This window comes from Hyperolius riggenbachi, chromosome 3 (assembly GCF_040937935.1).
Source record: "Hyperolius riggenbachi isolate aHypRig1 chromosome 3, aHypRig1.pri, whole genome shotgun sequence".
In the NCBI taxonomy this organism is placed as follows: Eukaryota; Metazoa; Chordata; class Amphibia; order Anura; family Hyperoliidae; genus Hyperolius; species Hyperolius riggenbachi.
In genome coordinates, this window is record NC_090648.1 from 212,833,851 (window position 1) to 212,853,025 (window position 19,175).

The 19,175-nt window shown below is 44.6% G+C and overlaps 1 protein-coding gene across 3 annotated transcripts in view; it reads right to left on the bottom strand.

Moving 5' to 3' along the window:
* The window catches only part of LOC137563335 (rootletin-like), a 149,912-nt gene that overhangs the window by 71,265 nt on the left and 59,472 nt on the right, over positions 1-19,175 (bottom strand). For all 3 annotated transcript variants that reach the window (XM_068275673.1, XM_068275671.1, XM_068275674.1), the window contains exons 10-12: positions 18,934-19,122; positions 18,622-18,833; positions 6,340-6,568 (exon numbers count right to left, since the gene is read on the bottom strand). In XM_068275673.1, the coding sequence (XP_068131774.1) occupies positions 6,340-6,568; positions 18,622-18,833; positions 18,934-19,122 (630 nt within the window). The remainder of the gene's footprint in view (positions 1-6,339; positions 6,569-18,621; positions 18,834-18,933; positions 19,123-19,175) is intronic.

A 19,175-nucleotide genomic window follows, 5' to 3' on the forward strand; every position in this document is an offset into this window, starting at 1 on the left:
CCACTAGATTCATGACATGTGCCATGCAGGGTATGTGTGTCAGCTTCCCCATATGCAAAGCGGCAAGCAGATTGCTGCCGTTGTCGCACACCACGTTGCCTATCTCCAGGTGGTGCGGGGTCAGCCACTCATCCACCTGTTTCTTAAGAGCAGCCAGGAGAGCTGCTCCAGTGTGACTCTCCGCTTTGAGACAAGACATGTCTAAGATGGCGTGACACCGTCTTACCTGGCATGCAGCATAGGCCCTGCGGAGCTGGGGCTGTGTAGCTGGAGAGGAGAACTGCCACTCAGCCAAGGAGGAAGAGGACAGCGAAGAGCATGTAGCAGGAGGAGAGGAGGTGGCAGGAGGCCTGCCTGCAAGCCCTGGAGGTGTCACAATTTGGTCCGCTGCGCCCTGCTTGCCATCGTTCACCACCAGGTTCACCCAATGGGCTGTGTACGTAATGTAGCGGCCCTGCCCGTGCTTGGCAGACCAGGCATCCGTGGTCAGGTGTACCCTTGACCCAACGCTCTTCACAAGAGATGACACCACTTGCCTCTCAACTTCACGGTGCAGTTGAGGTATGGCCTTTCTCGAAAAATAAGTGCGGCCTGGCATCTTCCACTGCGGTGTTCCGATGGCCACAAATTTACGGAAGGCCTCAGAGTCCACCAGCCGGTATGGTAACAGCTGCCGAGCTAACAGTTCCGCCACGCCAGCTGTCAGACGCCGGGCAAGGGGGTGACTGGCCGAAATTGGCTTCTTCCGCTCAAACATTTCCTTCACGGACACCTGACTGCTGCTGTGGGCAGAGGAGTAGGAACCGCTCAAGGGCAGAGGCGGAGTGGAGGAGGGTGCCTGTGAAGGTGGAAGGGAGAAAGCGGCAGAAGCAGATAATGCACCTGATGGAGGAGGAAGAGGAGAAGGAGGGTGGCTTTGCTTTTGTGTGCTGCTGCTGCTTTTGCTCAGGTGGCCATCCCATTGCTGTTTGTGCCTTTTCTCCAGGTGCCTTCGTAAGGCACTTGTCCCTACGTGAGTGTTGGCCTTTCCACGGCTCAATTATAGTTGGCAGAGCGAACAGATGGCTTTGCTCCGATCTGAGGCACACACATTAAAAAAATTCCACACCGCTGAGCCACCCTGGGATGTGGGCACTATGGGGACCTCAGCAGCTGATGCTGAAGGGCAAGTTGGCTGGCTGTACATAGGTGGCGATACATGGTGCCGGACTCTGCCACCAGCTGTTTCTGACGAAGAGCTGCCCCAGCTTCTTTCAGCAACTTCTCTCCTCCTACTACTCTCTGACTCCCCCTCTGAACTGTCCCCCTCTTCATCTCCTCTATTGGGAACATACAGAGGATCCCTATTACCGTCATCATCGTAGTCATCCTGCCCAGCTTCGCTTGCCTCAGACAAATCCAAACATAGTGTTGCCGCGTAACTCAGACATATGAGCTGGTGAAAATTCATCTGGCTGTAACAACAATGGCTGTGCATCAGTGATTTCACCACTAAATAATTCTTGCGAAGTGTCAAATGCAGAGGAAGTGGTGCTAGTAGTAGCGCTGGTGGCTGAGCAAGATGAGGTGTTCTGTGTCGCTAAATACTCAACCACGTCCTGACAATCTTGGGAGGTGATGGGACGTGCCTTTTTCCGAGCACTGTACTGTGGGCCAGGTCCACACGAAATTACATTTACACTACCTCGCGCAGACCTGCCGGGTGGCCTTCCTCTGACTCTGGCACTACCTCTTCCTCTACCTGTTTTGTCCATATCGGGTATGCACGGAGTGGTATATCACACTGCGTGCACTCACGTAGGTAGGTGGGTTCACTTAACTGCACAGGTATGCGCACTGATGCGGTGGGTTCACTGAACAGAACAGGTATACAGTGGCGGGTTCACAGAACAGGTATGCAGTGGCAGGTTCACTGAACACAACAGGTATGCAGTGGCGGGTTCACTGAACAGGTATACAGTGGCGGGTCCACTGAACAGAACAGGTATGCAGTGGCGGGTTCACTAAACAGAACAGGTATACAGTGGCGGGTTCACTAAACAGAACAGGTATACAGTGGCGGGTTCACAGAACAGGTATGCAGTGGCAGGTTCACTGAACACAACAGGTATGCAGTGGCGGGTTCACTGAACACAACAGGTATGCAGTGGCGGGGTCACTAAACAGGTATACAGTGGCGGGTCCACTGAACAGAACAGGTATGCAGTGGCGGGTTCACTGAACACAACAGGTATGCAGTGGTGGGTTCACTGAACAGGTATGCAGTGGTGGGTTCACAGAACACGTATGCAGTGGTGGGTTCACAGCACAGGTATGCAGTGGTGGGTTCACTGAACAGGTATACAGTGGCGGGTCCACTGAACAGAACAGGTATGCAGTGGCGGGTTCACTAAACAGAACAGGTATACAGTGGCAGGCTCACAGAACAGGTATGCAGTGGCAGGTTCACTGAACACAACAGGTATGCAGTGGCGGGTTCACTGAACAGGTATACAGTGGCGGGTCCATTGAACAGAACAGGTATGCAGTGGCGGGTTCACTAAACAGAACAGGTATACAGTGGCGGGTTCACAGAACAGGTATGCAGTGGCAGGTTCACTGAACACAACAGGTATGCAGTGGCGGGTTCACTGAACAAGTATACAGTGGCGGGTCCACTGAACAGAACAGGTATGCAGTGGCGGGTTCACTGAACAGGTATACAGTGGCGGGTCCACTGAACAGAACAGGTATGCAGTGGCGGGTTCACTAAACAGAACAGGTATACAGTGGCGGGTTCACTAAACAGAACAGGTATACAGTGGCGGGTTCACAGAACAGGTATGCAGTGGCAGGTTCACTGAACACAACAGGTATGCAGTGGCGGGTTCACTGAACACAACAGGTATGCAGTGGCGGGGTCACTAAACAGGTATACAGTGGCGGGTCCACTGAACAGAACAGGTATGCAGTGGTGGGTTCACAGCACAGGTATGCAGTGGTGGGTTCACTGAACAGGTATACAGTGGCGGGTCCACTGAACAGAACAGGTATGCAGTGGTGGATTCACTAAACAGAACAGGTATACAGTGGCGGGTTCACTAAACAGAACAGGTATACAGTGGCGGGTTCACAGAACAGGTATGCAGTGGCAGGTTCACTGAACACAACAGGTATGCAGTGGCGGGTTCACTGAACAGGTATACAGTGGCGGGTCCACTAAACAGAACAGGTATGCAGTGGCGGGTTCAATAAACTGAAACAGGTATACAGTGGCGGGTTCACAGAACAGGTATGCAGTGGTGGGTTCACTGAACAGGTATACAGTGGCGGGTCCACTGAACAGAACAGGTATGCAGTGGCGGGTTCACTGAACAGGTATGCAGTGGTGGGTTCACAGAACAGGTATGCAGTGGTGGGTTCACAGCACAGGTATGCAGTGGTGGGTTCAATGAACAGGTATACAGTGGCGGGTCCACTGAACAGAACAGGTATGCAGTGGCAGGTTCACTGAACAGGTATGCAGTGGTGGGTTCACAGCACAGGTATGCAGTGGTGGGTTCACTGAACAGGTATGCAGTGGTGGGTTCACAGCACAGGTATGCAGTGGTGGGTTCACAGAACAGGTATGCAGTGGTGGGTTTACAGCACAGGTATGCAGTGGTGGGTTCACAGCACAGGTATGCAGTGGTGGGTTCACAGAACAGGTATGCAGCCAGACAGGAACAAGTTAAGCCTAACTAATCTTTCCCTGAGAGACAGTCTGCAGCAGCTCGCCCTACTCTCACTAACGCAGGCAGCACACGAGTGACCGTAATGGCCGCCGCTGCCTGCCTTATATAAGGGGGGGTGGGGCTCCAGGGGCTAGTGTAGCCTAATTGGCTACACTGGGCCTGCTGACTGTGATGTAGAGGGTCAAAGTTGACCCTCCATGTGCATTATGGGGCGAACCGAACTTCCGCAAAGGTTCGCCTGCGGGACGCGAACGCGAACCACTGAAGTTCGCATGGAACCGTTCGCAGGCGAACCGTTCGGCCCAACTCTAGTCTTCACCACCCAAGCCTGATCTGAACAATACTCATTTGTGAAAATATATCTATTTTTAAAGAGACACTGAAGCGAAAAAAAAATGATGATATTATGATTTGTATGTGTAGTACAGCTAATAAAAAAAAAAAAGATCAGATACATCAGTCTAATTGTTTCCAGTACAGGAAGAGTTGAGAAACTCCAGTTGTTATCTCTATGCAAAAAAGCTATTAAGCTCTCCGACTAACTTAGTCGTGGAGAGGGCTGTTATCTGACTTTTATTATCTCAACTGTAATTGAACTGTTTACTTTTCCTCTGCTAGAGGAGAGTTCATTACTTCACAGACTGCTCTGAAAGACTCATTTTGAATGCTGAGTGTTGTGTAATCTGCACATATTATAGAATAATGCAATGTTAGAAAAAACACTATATACCTGAAAATAAAAATATGAGAATATTTTCTTTGCTGCTAATCTTCTAGTAATTATTCCTAGTACACAACCAATTCATTCTATCATATATATTTTTTCGCTTCAGTGTCTCTTTAAACAAAAAGAGAATTAGAAAGGCCTCTGAAAGACAGGTATTGGCGCTCACTACGCTGGAAAAGGTAACAAAACTTTTTCTATAGATCTGTAAACTTACCAGTCCACTTTCAGGTAGATAGTGTAGATTGTGTAATGGTGGCAATAAGAAAAAAGAAAACTGGTGTCTTCCACCAAAATGTATTATTTGTAGTGCCTACATGTAATGTATGTGTCAAAATACATCCCATGAAGGGGACTTGATGGGTGACACGTCATAGATACCTTTGTCCAGTCAATTTATACTAAAACATGAATTTAATTTACAGTACACTTAAAACAAGCAGTTCTTAAGATATACATTTTTAAAGAACCATTAAAAGGAATCATAAAAAGACATATCACTGACATAGGGCTGTTATAATACAACATCATAAATATTTACTGGTATCTATGGGTTTTGTGTATCATATAACATTGACGTCTCTCTGGAATAAATCAATAGAAGCTCAAAAAACAGAGGCAGCAGATATGAACACTTCTTTGAACTACAAAAAGGCCCCAGCCCAAAAAGACATTTACGGTACGCTCCTGAGAAAAAAATTGTTTAGTATGAAAAAGCCGGGATGTTGGATTTCACACACAATTACAAATGTTTATGCTGCACATAACAAGATACATTCTCTCTGCTCTCCATGCAGACAGCTCATTCAGAAACACAAGCAGCTGCAGTTAAAGAGGAACTCCAGTGAAAATAATGTAAAAAAAAAAGTGCTTCATGTTTACAATAATTATGTATAAATGATTTAGTCAGTGTTTACCAATTGTAAAATCTTTCCTCTCCCCGATTTACATTCTGACATTTATCACATTATAACATTTTTACTGCTGGCAGGTGATGTCAGTGGAAGGAGATGTTGCTTGCTTTTTTGGCAGTCCCCACAATGCAACAAGGCACCCACAGTGTGATGTCAGAACCATGGTCCTGACATCACACTGTGGGAGGGGTTTCACCACAATATCAGCCATACAGAGCCCCCTGATGATCAGTTTGTGAAAGGGAAAAGATTTCTCATGGGAAAGGGGGTATCAGCTACTGATTGGGATGAAGTTCAATTCTTGGTTACGGTTTGTCTTTAAATTAGTGAGACCTGTCTCACATTCAGGGTTAACAGATGTAGGGAGAGGTATTCCCACCATGCTCCACTGGTCCGTCACCCTGGCCCATCAGTGAAGTGTGAAAGCAATTTGATAACAGTAAACAAAGAGATAAGCAGTGAAAGGTATACATCGGTAGTTAGGAACACTTTACACACTATTTCCATTGGTATATAAAAAGATTAGCATAAATTGATATAGACATCTGTATCTATGCCATATGAACTTGTCAAGTTATCTTAAACCTAGAAACTAAGATAAAGCCTAACGCATGTAAAAATAAAATGACATTAATGCATAGGGTAAAGAATCCCCCCCAATATGCCTTTAACTATGTGACGTGACCTATGCCCAAAAGTGACTCCCCTGAAACTCAAGTGATTGATGACACACATCAATGTTTGCATATTCATTGCATGCACATGAGCATAATGCAACATGTTCAACATTTACGTACTGTCTACAAGTTCCAGGGTAGTATCTGTCATTGTCCTAGAACTACTATGTGTTTATTGAGAGAAAATGTCAGTGTCCATGAAAGCCCAATCCCAAATGTTTTGGTTTTTGATGCAAATAGTACTCAATGCTTAAAATAATTCAAAATTACACTTAGTAACAGGATAGTGCTTAATCTTAAAATTCTCTCACTTTTTCTGAAGTTTTTGGATGCTGAATTCGTTCTTGCTCCAACAGCTCCTCTGCGTTCTTCAAGTTAACTGCTGTCTGTTGCCATCTTTCCTTCCAGTATAGTGTGATCTGCTGTTGCTCCTGGATTTGGGACCCTAACTGTTCATGAGCTTGTTCTAGAGCTGCCTCCAGCTCATGGCAACGGGCATGCAGTTTGTCTTTTTCTTCCTGGAGATGTTCCTGGGAAATTCTGAAGGTAATATATACTTATTTAAGAAACCAGTGTTAATAGATCTATTCAGATTTGTGTCATTGTAACAAGAAACAGCATATTTCTGTCTGTAATGACACTCGAAGACTTGAAAATGTGCTTTATTCATACTAAAACATACCAGTGTCAGATACAGATTGCACTGTCTTATTATTTAATTATATAAGATATAATCTAATAGGAAAGCAGGCAGTGATAATGACAGATGTGCAGATGTGACAGCTCAGGCACATACAGTGCATCCAGAAAGTAGTCACAGCACATCACTTTTTTCCACATTGTTATGTTACAGCCTTATTCCAAAATGGATTAAATTGATGTTTTTCCTCAGAATTCTACACACCCCATAATGACAATGTAAAAAGTGTTTACACAAGGTTTTGGCAAATGTATTACAAATAAAAAAATTGAGAAAACACATGTACAGTACATAAGTACTGAATATACTCGAGTATAAGTCTAGAAATTTAGGTCTGATTCACTTCATAAAAGTATAGGGGTTGACTTATACACGAGTCACGGCTACACTGAGCACACTGAGTAATGTGTGTACTAATAGTGACATTGCCATTTTCAGCAATTTTCCCTGTGGTAAATTACACTTTGAGGAAAGGAAATGCCAAGAAAACACAAATCTGAAAGTCCTGGCCACAATTAACAAGGAAAGGGGCAGGGGGAAATACTGGGCTGCATAAAAGGAAGTGAATAATTGCAGCACTTGGGGCCTGGCTGCAATACTGTATGCAGTGCAGTCAATAACCCCCCTGAGCTCCAAGTTCAGCCATTAACTTTGCTGGGTAGATTTATACTTGAGTCAATAAAAAAATCCATCTTAAGATGGTTGAATATTGGAGTCGACTTATATACGAGGTTGACTTTTATTCGAGCATATACGGTATTTACACCTCTGCCATGAAGCTTAACATTGAGCTCATCTGTATCCTGTTTCCCCTGATCATCCTTGAGATGCTTCTGCAGCTTAATTGGAGTCCACCTGTGGTAAATTCAGCTGGTTGGACATAATTTTGAAAGGAACACACTAGTCTATATACACTACCACAGTTGACAGTTCATGTCAGAGCACAAACCAAGCATGAAGTGAAATTAATTATCTGTAGACCGCGCAGAGACAGGATCATCTCACAGCACAAATCTGGGGAAGGTTACAGAAAAATACTGCTGCTTTGAAGGTCCCAATGAGCACAGTGGCCTCTGTTTTCTGTTAGTGGAAGAAGTTCAAAACCATCAGGACTCTTCCTAGAGCTGGCCGGCTAGCTAAACTGAGGGATATGGGGGAGAAGGACCTTAGTTAGGGAGGTGACCAAGGACGCTCAAATCGTGAGAAACTAAATTCTCTGGTCTGAAGAGACACAATTTGAACTCTTTAGTGTGAATGCCAGGCGTCACTTTTGGGGGAAACCAGGCACTGCCCATCACCAGGCCAATACCATCCCTACAGTGAAGCAACATCATTCTGTGGGGATGTTTTTCAGCAGCAAGAACTGGGAGACTATTCAGGATAAAGGGAAAGATGACTGCAGCAATGCAAGAGACATCCTGGATGAAAACCTGATCCAGAGCGCATCTTTCAGCACGACAAGGACCCTAAGCACACAGCCAAATATCAAAGGAGTAGCTTCAGAAAACTCTGTTAAAGTCCAACTTTGGAGAGGTCTTAAAATTGCTGTGCACCAACACTTTCCATCCAACCAGATGGAGTTTGAGAGATGTTGTAAAGAGGAATGGGCGAAACTGCCCAACGATAGGTGTTCCAAACTTGTGGCATCAAATTCTAAAAAACTTGAGGCTGTGTAATTACTGCCAAAGGTGCATCAACAAAGTATTGAGTAAAGCCTGTGAATACTTATGTACATGTGATTTCTTTTTTTTTTTTTTTTTTATACTCTTTATTTGTGAAAAATGCAAATGCAAATGGGAATAACATGTCGAAAAGTTACAAACATTGTACAACAAAGCCGTCAAGTGAGGAATATAAACAGATATCTATATCAATTACAGTTAGGTTTACTTTGAGAGCACAATGAGCGTAAATTCATAGCATCCCCCACCCGCCCAAAATGCGGATGATTCTCTCTTACGTAAGTACCTAGCTAATCATCAGCCAATATCTATTGCTAACTACTGTACCAGTCATTTTTCACAAGGTTTTTTTTTTTTTTTTTTTTCCCCTTCTCAACCCCCTCTCTCCCGCCCCCCCCCCTCCCCCCCTCCTCTGGATGTGCCCCCTGGGGACCACTCAAACCTTTGTATTGTGTGCCCATAGAAACAGATATGATCAAGAGTCGGGTATCCATTTCCACCTCTGGGCCTCCTTCCGACCAGAGCATGCCTCTGACTTTTCAGCCATGCAGGGTCTTACTAAAGTCATCTGAGTGTCTAAAATATGTCCAGAACGACCAGGTTTTTTTGTAAACTTCATTTCTGTTCAGTGCTGCATGTGAAAGATCCTCCATAAATTGAGTCTCGTCCATTTCCTGTACCAGTTCCTCCACTCCTGGGACTGCCGTCTGCTTCCAGTGTCTAACAATTAGTCGTTTTGCAGCATTTAAAATGTGACGCACTACTGACCTCTTGTATTGCTTCATTGTCCAGTCATTGAGATGCAGGAGGTAAAATTCAGGAGTAAATGGGGTGTTCCTATCTGTCACCGCTTTTATTAATCTTTCAATTCTCTGCCAGAATTCTATAAGTTTGGAACACGTCCAAAGGATATGTATCAGAGAGCCGACTTCCGTCCCACATCTCCAGCATTTATCGTCTGTGTTTGGGTAGATTTTATTCAATATAAGTGGGGTGAGGTACCAGTAGGAGAGTATCTTGTAATTCACCTCCTGCATTCCGACCGTACGCGAGGTCTTATGGACAAAAGTACATATCTTAGCTCTTTGACTTCGGGAAAACTTTGTCCCGGTGTCTGCTTCCCAGGAGTGAAAGAACGGCAAATCTGGTATTGCTAACATTGCTATTAACCCGTAGATTTTTGAGAGTGTTTTCTTATTTGGACCAGTTAGCGAGCATAGTTCCTCAAACTCAGTATATGGGCGCACCTGTGCCGGGGTTATATTTTGTGACATCAGGTAGTGTCTGTATTGCAGGTATTCCCACCAACTAAGAGTTGCACAATTTGGTTTCTTTCTGGCCTCTACTAACGTTATCCAGTGCCCACCTGAGCACATGTCCAAGAATTTTAATTTCCCAACCCGCATCCGTCTGGACCTATGGTGTTCTAAACCATCTTGGCCAATGTCAGGATTGTCTGAAAGCGGTAGTAAGGGGGATGGGCTAGGCGCTAAGTGAAGAGAGGTGTTGGCCTTATGAAAGGTGCTCAGGGTGATCCGGGCCAGGGGAGGCAGCTGCCAGTCAGAGCGTGGAGTCTGAGGGATCCAAGTGGAGTCTATTAGTGAGCAAACTGATAGGTCTTTTTCCAATTCCACCCACTGCTTATCCTGTCCGTGTCTGTTCCAGTCGACTATTCTAGTCAGGATTGAGGCATAATGATATCTTTGTATATTAGGTACGGCTAGTCCACCCTCCTGCTTGGGGCAATATAAAATTTCCCTTTTAATGCGGGGAGGTTTGCCCTTCCAAACGTATCTGTTAAAGATCTGTTGAGCTTTTCGCAGGAAGGAGAGGGGGATCCCGATAGGCAGAGTCTGAAATAGATACAGCAACCTTGGCATAATGTTCATTTTTAGAACTGCTATCCTGCCCAGCCACGATATTTGTGGTAGTTCCCATCGATGTAGATCGGCCGTCAGTGTCGCTAAAATTGGGGGAAAGTTTAATTGATATACCTCCTCTAAGGAGCTTGTGATGTTAGTTCCCAAATAGCGAAGAGAAGTAGGGTTCCACTTAAAGGGGAAATTTTGTTTTATGAGTATAACTTGATCTTCTGTCAGACCTACATTCATAGCCTCTGACTTGTTAAAATTAATCTTGAAGAAAGATAGCCTACCAAAATGTTCAAATTCCCCCATCAAGTTGGGCAGAGAGGTGATGGGTTGGGTTAAGAAAAATAGCAGATCATCTGCGTAAGCTGCGGTTTTATGTTCAGTGGGTCCTATTTTTAGCCCGGAGATTGAGGGATTTTTCCTAACGTGGCACAGGAAAGGCTCCAGGGCCAGCGCAAAGATTAGTGGAGATAGGGGACAACCCTGCCGAGTACCATTTTTAATTTGGAGGGGCTTGGAGAGAGTGCCATTGACTTTAACCTTTGCTGTGGGTATGGAGTATAAGGCGTCAATGCAGCGTAACATCCTATCTCCCAGATTTATGTTTTTAAGGACAGCCCTCAACCAGCCCCAGCCCACGCGGTCGAAGGCCTTTTCGGCATCCGTAGATAGAAGCATACAAGGTCTCTTCCCCGACCGCGAGAACTGGAGCAGATCCAGAGCTCTAATAGTGTTGTCCCTGGCCTCCCTGTTGGGGACAAACCCCACTTGGTCCCAGTGCACCAGGTGGCCCATGTGCTCAGCCAATCTATTTGCTAGCATTTTAGCAAAGATTTTCAGGTCTGAGTTTAATAGCGAGATTGGCCTGTAGCTGCCGCACGTTGCTGGATCCTTATTGGGCTTGGCTATAACGGTTATATGGGATTCTAGCGTTTGTTGTGGGAGTGTGATGAGCTCCTCTTCCGCAGCCAGTGCATTGAAGGTTTTGCACAACTGTGGTATTAGTATTCCTTTGAACTTTTTATAATACTCGGCAGGGAAGCCGTCTGGCCCCGGAGCCTTCCCCGGTTTCAGATTTTTCACCACTTGCAGAATCTCTAGTTCTGTGAAAGGTTCCTCTAGCATTTGTTTTATATCAGGGGTTAGTTGTGCCATGCCGGCCTGGTCCAAATACCTAGAAATTTCATCCGGAGGGGGTATCTTGAGATTTTCACTAGAGGGCTCTGTTAGATTGTACAGGTTGTGGTAGTAATCTCTAAACGTATTTGCAATGGCTTCACTTTTATGGTGTTTAGTACCATTTTTATCTACTATTTGGGCAATGTATGTGCGTTGTTGTTGTTGTCTGAGCGCCCTAGCTAAAAGCTTACCTGATTTATTTCCATGCATATAAAATGCATGTTGGCATCTCCTGGCTGCCTGTTTTGCATTATCTTTTAGGATAGCATTGAGTTTGTTTCTCACTGTCTGCAGCTGTATTAGTAACTCCCCCGTGGGACAGTTTTTATGTTTACTTTCAAGGTTGCGTATCTCCCCAAGCAGCTGTATAATCAGTTCTCCCCTCTCCCTCTTGCGTCGGGCACCGACCCCAATCAAGAAGCCTCTTAACACACATTTATGGGCCTCCCACACAATGGAGGGGGACACACCCTGTTTGTCGTTGTGCACAAAGTAGTCGTTTAGTTGTTTCTCAATCGACTCTTTCACAGATACATCTTGTATCATAGAGATATTTAGCCTCCATGTAAAAGGTTTCTCTCTTTTAGATTTGCAGTTTAGAGTTACATTTACTGGTGCGTGATCTGAATATGTGATAACACCTATTTCAGCATCTACCTGTTCCGACAGGAGGTTGTGCGAGACTAGGATATAGTCCAGTCTCGTGTAAACGTTGTGCACTGAGGAATAGTAAGTATAGTCTTTTGTGCTTGGGTGTGTCACCCTCCAAACATCTACCAGCTGTCTTTCATGTAGAGCTCTTTTTATTCTGTTCAGCTTCGCGTAGGCCAGGGAGGATCTGCCGTGTGAAGTATCAACTTGTGGGTTGAGTGCCACATTCAGATCCCCTCCAATAATGACACTTCCCTCCATGAAAGCCTCCAACTCTGAGAGAAATTTAAGGATAAACTTGTCTTGGTCCACATTGGGGGCGTAAATTGAACCCAGAGTGTATTTCTGATCCTTAATCAGGCATTTTATCAAGACAAATCTGCCCTGTTCATCAGACCTAGTGGCTATTTCAGTGAAAGGAAGCGTACCAGCTATGAGAATTGCCGTGCCTTTCGTTTTTGACATGGGTGATGAGCTAAGGTATGAAATAGGGTAGTGTTTATCGCTCAGCTTAGGGTGATTGCCCTCTTTGAAGTGTGTTTCCTGCACCATGACAATATGTGCTCTTTGTTTCTGCATATCTGTTAGAAGCATTCTCCTTTTTTCGGGTATATTAAGGCCCTTGGCGTTAATGGATACTACTTTCATATGGGCCATTCTAACATGCTTTGTTTACCCTCGTGGTCCAGGAGCACATCCAGAAAAATTCCCCAAAACCTTTTCTCATGCAACAGTGCATACAGGCATATGACATTTTGAAAACATAACATTATCTTCAACATGAAGAGTACTATTACATAAGCTGTCATTAGACACCTAACCCTGGGAATCAGGGTGTACCTACGTGGGAAGAAAGAAGCCACGCCTCAAGCGTGAGACTGAGGTCTCCCCTCCCGCCTGCCCTAATGATATCTCTATATAGCAAAATATCTAACAGCAAGCAATATGAAATATAAAAAGTAGCGTAAAGCCTAACAAAGTGATATTATAATATCATGTTATAACGGACCTAGTAATTACCTAATGTTGGAAACCCAAACCAAAGCGGCAATTTAGATCAAACTAATTTGTGATAATCAATTCCTATTCTTTCCCATCTGCGACCCATCAAAGTCTCCCAAGAGGAATGAGTAGTGGAGGGGGTCTACGTGGGGTCAGGTGCGGGATCTGATGTTCCCTAGCTCACTAATAAGCTTTCCAACCAAGCGGGAATTCTCTCAATACAAGCTCGGCACAAAGGGTCTGCAAGGTGAGGGTGGTAACCATGTTTAAGGTTGAGGGTCCCTATGGACAAGCTGATTGGCATAGAGCTCGGTCTACTAGATTGCGGTATAATGATGACCTATTACTAGACCACCCTCAACTCGGGGCATTAGGCTTACCTCCATTCTCCATCTCTCTCTGGCAGTACTTTCTTATTATAGTATGCTACTGTAAACACTAAGAATGCCGTATCTCTGAGTTACCCACGGAACCTCTCTTAATATGAGGAATCGCTCGCTATGTGTAGGAAAAGATCCCGCTCTGTTATTATTCAATTGGAGAGCTGTGGAGAAAACAACAATGTTCATTGATCGAGTGAACAAGTCTACACAGGTACCTTATTATCTTCATACAGAAATATCACCCTTATCAAGTTGTGAGCTAAGGAGTCAGTTATAGGTGGGTGATATAGAATTAAAACATCATACAGTTGCTTAAATATCATTTTAACCTCGGTATTCGGTATCTGTATAGACTACTATGAGCGTGGGCCTTGGTGACCTCCTTTCTAGGGCTTCTCAGCGGAGAGAGTGGATTGCTAGAGCTTGAGTCTGTGACGCATCTTGAACCTTGTGCCGCGGCTTATAGTGTCCCCCCAGAGGATCCCCCTCGCAAACAAAAAAGTACCCCTGCGGCTTTATGTATGAGATAGATTCCAAGCTGTTGTCCAGGGAATACCATGGTCCTGGGACCCAAAAGAGAGCGTTGTGTTGCCCAGCATGGGTGAAAAAGGGGGACCCCGATAGCTCCACTACCCAGTAAATTGCTGTATATATAATCAGGAGTACTTATCTACTCGTCGCAGAGCGCCGATTCATGCCTCCTCAGATCAATTAGTCCACCTCCGGTTGCAGGTTACGGGCTCCGTTCCTTTGCCGCTTCACTCGCTGCGGTAGGCCCATAAGCATCTTCTCTGGTTGCCACTCCGAAAGATCCACCGCTGGTATGTCCAGCTTTTCGTAGAGGTCTGGCAGCTCTGATGGAGAACGCAGGGAGAAGTTTTGGTCACCCTTCGTGATGTGCAATTGAAAGGGGAATCCCCAGCGGTAAGTAGCCCCCAAATCTATTAAGGATTTAAGCAACGGCTGCAGGGCTCTTCTTTGGGCCAATGTGCTCGGCGCCAGGTCTTGGTATAGGGAGAGCTGGTAACCGTTATGTTCGATACTGTCCGCCTTCCGTGCTGCATCCATTATTGCCTCCTTGATGCTGTAATGGTGGAGCCTACAGATAACGTCTCTGGAGGGTTCCCCGGCTGCCGGCATGGGGCGCAGCGCTCTGTGTACCCTATCAAACTTCAGCGGGTCTCCTTCTGGCTGCTTTAGTAGATCTTTGAAAATGGCCGACAGAGTTGAGCCAAGCTGCTGTGGCTGGACTTCTTCCGGGAGGCCGCGGACCCGTATATTACACCTCCGGCTCCTGTTCTGGAGATCTTCCAGCCCGGTTCTCAGCAGAGAGTTAGTGAGTGCTTGTTGTTTTCTTTCTGCCGTTAGCTTTTTGAGCTCCGCTTTTATGGCTGTTGCTTCTGCTTCCAATGCGGCGATTCTCCCGCCATGGTCTCCCAGCGTGTCCTGGATTCCCTGTAGTTCGACTCTCGTAGCTGCGGTGATATGCTCAGCCAATTCAGTAAGATCCTCTTTTGTGGCCAGGCTATGCATGTAGTCCTTAATCTCATTTAGGGACTTAGTTGTGGCAGATTCCGCATCTTGCGGAGATGAGGGCTGGGAGGAGGCCGCGGCAGCCATCTTAGCCGGAGTCTGAGTAGCCGTGTTTCGTCTAAGGAGCTGGAGAACCGTAGGTTGCTTCGAAGTCGGTCCCTTTCGCGGTGTGGCTGTGTCCTGACCCTTCTTGGGCCTCCTGGACATGTTTTGGGTCCGTTACCTTTGTTAGAATCTTGCTTTTAGCTTAAAATTGGCAAGCAGGAGCAGGAGCTCTCTTAGAAAACGTCTTCACGCAAGCATCGCTAGCTCCGCCCCCTACATGTGATTTCTAAGCTATGATAATGATACATGGAAAGACTCAACTCTCTGCTGGTACAGGAAACATCATTCCTATCTCTAACAAAAAAATAGACAACAGTTATATATACTTACAAATGCATATTAAACTAGCACAAATTGCTAAAATTGTCTCTTTAGTTGTGGTCCTAACCTCTACTGAGATTTTGCAAATCCTGGGAACAAGTAAGCAAATTATGTTAAAATTAGGAGCAAGTCTATCAGGAGACCAGAAGGGAGATCATGGACTTATCAAATACAGGTTGGAGAGGCCACTCACTGCTGCATCCCAAGAAAAGCAAATTATTTTGTAACAAGCTTACTTTAAGAAACAGAGACCTCTAAGAAGAATTTAACATGATCTCACTCACATTCCATTGTTGAAAAACTAGAACTATGTTAATTGAAGGGCTGGATTTTTAGAAAGGCTACAAAAAAAACAAAACATGGGCTTTGTGTTTACCTGACAGAGCTATGCATGAAACACAGAGAACGCTGTATATGGATGTTACACATTTAAAAGAAATCAGAGACGACCTGCAAGAGAACATTTATACATACCTGGGGCTTCCTCCAGCCCCATAAGGGCTGATCAGTCCTTCGTCATCCTCCTCCACTGCTTCCATTTTTGGGCTATTAGTCCTGGTAAGTAAGTCGGAGCTTAGCGCGCAGGTGCGGCCTGGCCACGCGCGCTCGCCCCATCGCGCACTCGACTGGCACTGAGTGACTCACTTACCGGGGCCTATAGCGGAGAATGGAGGCAGCGGAGGAGGATACTGAGGAACTGATCAGCTCGCATGGGGCTGGAGGAAGCCCCAGGTATGTATAAATTTTATTTTGCAGGTAATCTCTGGTACACTTTAAGTGGGAGTTGCACATAGAAGGGGAGCAATAAAACGTTGGTCTAGAGGTGGAAAAATTATTAACCTGGCCTTGGATAGGTGAAAAACTTGGAGTTGGCCCTGGGCTGCACTTGGAAAAGACTGAAGACAATAGCCCATATTCACAAAAGCATAATAAAGTTGCCGTGCACAGGGAGCACACAACAATTTTTGTGTTACTGTCACAACCTGGGTTACCTAGGTGCTTTTGAGAATCTGTGGTATTGTGTGGGGGGTACCATGGAAAGACTGAATACCAGAAAGAGTTTACAATATAAAATAATCACATAGTTACATAGATAGTTTGGTTGAAAAAAGACATCAGTCCATCAAGTCCAACCAGGGAAAAAAATAAATAAACCAGAAAAAAATATAATTACTGTATTTTTTGGACTGTAAGACTCACTTTTTCTCCCCCGAAAGTGGGGGAAAAAAGTTTCTGCATCTTATAGTCCAAATGCAGGGAGTTCCTGACTTGTGAACACCTGCCAAAACGAACATCCAACCCGTCACAATGTCGGGGACTGCCTGTACTGTGCCCATGTAGAGTGGGACAAAAGGAGGACATAAGGGGGCATAAAGGAGGACACAAATAGAACAGAGGTGGACACATGGGGGACATAGGAGGACACAAGGTGGACAGAGGATGACACAGGGAGACAAGAGGTACAAGGGGACATGAGGTACAAAGGGGGCATAATCCACAAAGTGCCCCTTTACCATGGATGCACCAGGTTTAGTATATATTTTTCCCCCTGGTTTTTGTTCTCTAAACCTAGGTGCGTCTTATGGTCAGAGGCGTCTTATAGTCTGAAAATATGGTAATAAATTATAATAACCAGCACCATCGTGAAGCTGCACATATCCCAGTTGATTGAGGGGAAGGCAAAAAAACAACAACCTTACAAGTCCTGGGCCAATTAGCCTTAAAAGGAAAAAAATCCTTACCGACTCCAGATGGCTGTCAGATAAATCTCTGGATCAACTCTCCAGGGAATCGCCTAATAATTATAGCCTTGGATGCCTTTCAATGCAAGGAAAGACACAAAGACCTCTTTAAAGGACACCCGAGGCAAAAAGAAACAATTTTATCTATCTTCCTTCTCCTAAAAATGACTTTTTAAGATATTCCACAGTTTTATTTTATGTTTCAATCCACTTTTTACGTTTTAACTGTTTTATTGTTTTTGCTTAATGACACATTCATTAAAGTATGCCAGAGCTAAAATCTATGAGCTATTTACCTTTTTTGTCTCTTTCCTGCTTTCAGAAGCCATTTTCTGCTAGGAAAGTGTTTTTTAGTTGGAATTTCTTATCAGTGAGGGTCACACTGTAGTCACTTCCTGTCTGAGTTAATACTGAGTCAGCCACTTACATACCTGATATTTAACTCTTTCAGGCAGAGAAAGAAAAAAAAGGAACACAGCACAGTTAAGTGTGTGCTAGGCACTGTACATACACATGTCTATCTCATCATGCCACTTCACCTTGGGTATCCTCTAAATGCAGATATAGAGTTTGCCATAAATACTTCCTGATGTAAGATATTCCAGATTTTAAAAACCACTCTCACTGTGAAGGATCACTTACTAAATGGCAAAAACTTTTTGTGCCCTTGTCCCCTTGTCCATTGTACAACTCTAGTGACAAAAAGCTCACCTGCCAAGCTTTTGTATTGCCCTCTGATGTATTTATACATGTTAATCAGGTCACCTCTTAGTTACCTTTTTTTCAAGCTAAATAAACCCAGTTTGTCCAACCTTTCTTGGTAAGTGAGCTCTTCCATCCCTTTGATTAATTTAGTTGCCCATTTTTGCACCCCTTCTAGAAGTTCAATGTCCTTTCTATAGTGTGGTACCCAAAACGGTATCCCATACTCCAGATGTGGCCACACATGTGATTTATACAGGGGGAGTAGTATACTAGCATCTCGAGTTTCCCATTTTATGCATCCCAGAATTTTATTTGCTTTAGCTATAGCTGCCTGGCATTGTATACGATTACCTAACTAGTTATCAACTAGTATTCCTAAGTCATTCTCCAAGTCTGAAATATGTGAGACTGCACTGCTGTCATTATCTTATACTATTTACCTATGAAGGGGTCCATCACAGTTATCATCAGTGTCTGCTACGCTTGTTAGATGATTGCCTTTGGTGAGTATTTTACTTGCTTTTTGCTAATCCAGTACAACAATTCTATTGATGAAGATTGAGTTTGCTGCATGACAAAGTGAGAACTGAGATTGTCTATGTTATATACTATTCTGCCAGCCAGGTATTATCATTTTAAAATGGTGGAAAATTACAAACTGTAATGTATAAGTTCCAATCATTCTAAAAGTTGTAAACAAATGAGGTACAATCAATCACCTGAGATCGAGAATACTCTGGTTTTCTTCATCATTCTCAACCGCAGCCATAAGTAGTTGTTTCTCTTCTAGAAGCTGTTTGCGCTCAGACTCAAGAGCAGCAGAAAGATTGCTAGCAATTTTGTGTTCTGCCTGCGTCTGGTGCAGCTCTTCAAGAGTAGTCTGGAGAGTTTGCTGTGTTTGGGCCAAGTCTGCTGACAACTTCTCATTCACCTGGTTAGTACAGAGGTTAATAATATTTCATTTAACTGATGTAACTGGGTGAAATTCTGATGATGAGTAAAATGTGCGATAAGTATCATATAGATCTTACTTGCTTCAGCATCAGCAGTTCCTCCTTCATCTGTACCTTCTCTTGATCTTGCCGATTGGCCTGGGATTTAGCCCCAACTAATTCAATGTGAAGGTCACTAACTTGATCATTAAACCCTTCACGCCCTCTCTGGGCCCTCTCAAGTTCCAGAGACAAATCCTGTGAACGCCGATGCAACTCAAGTTTCTCCTGTATTGATGGAGATATATGAATTTATTATGGTTTTTGTAATATAGCATCTT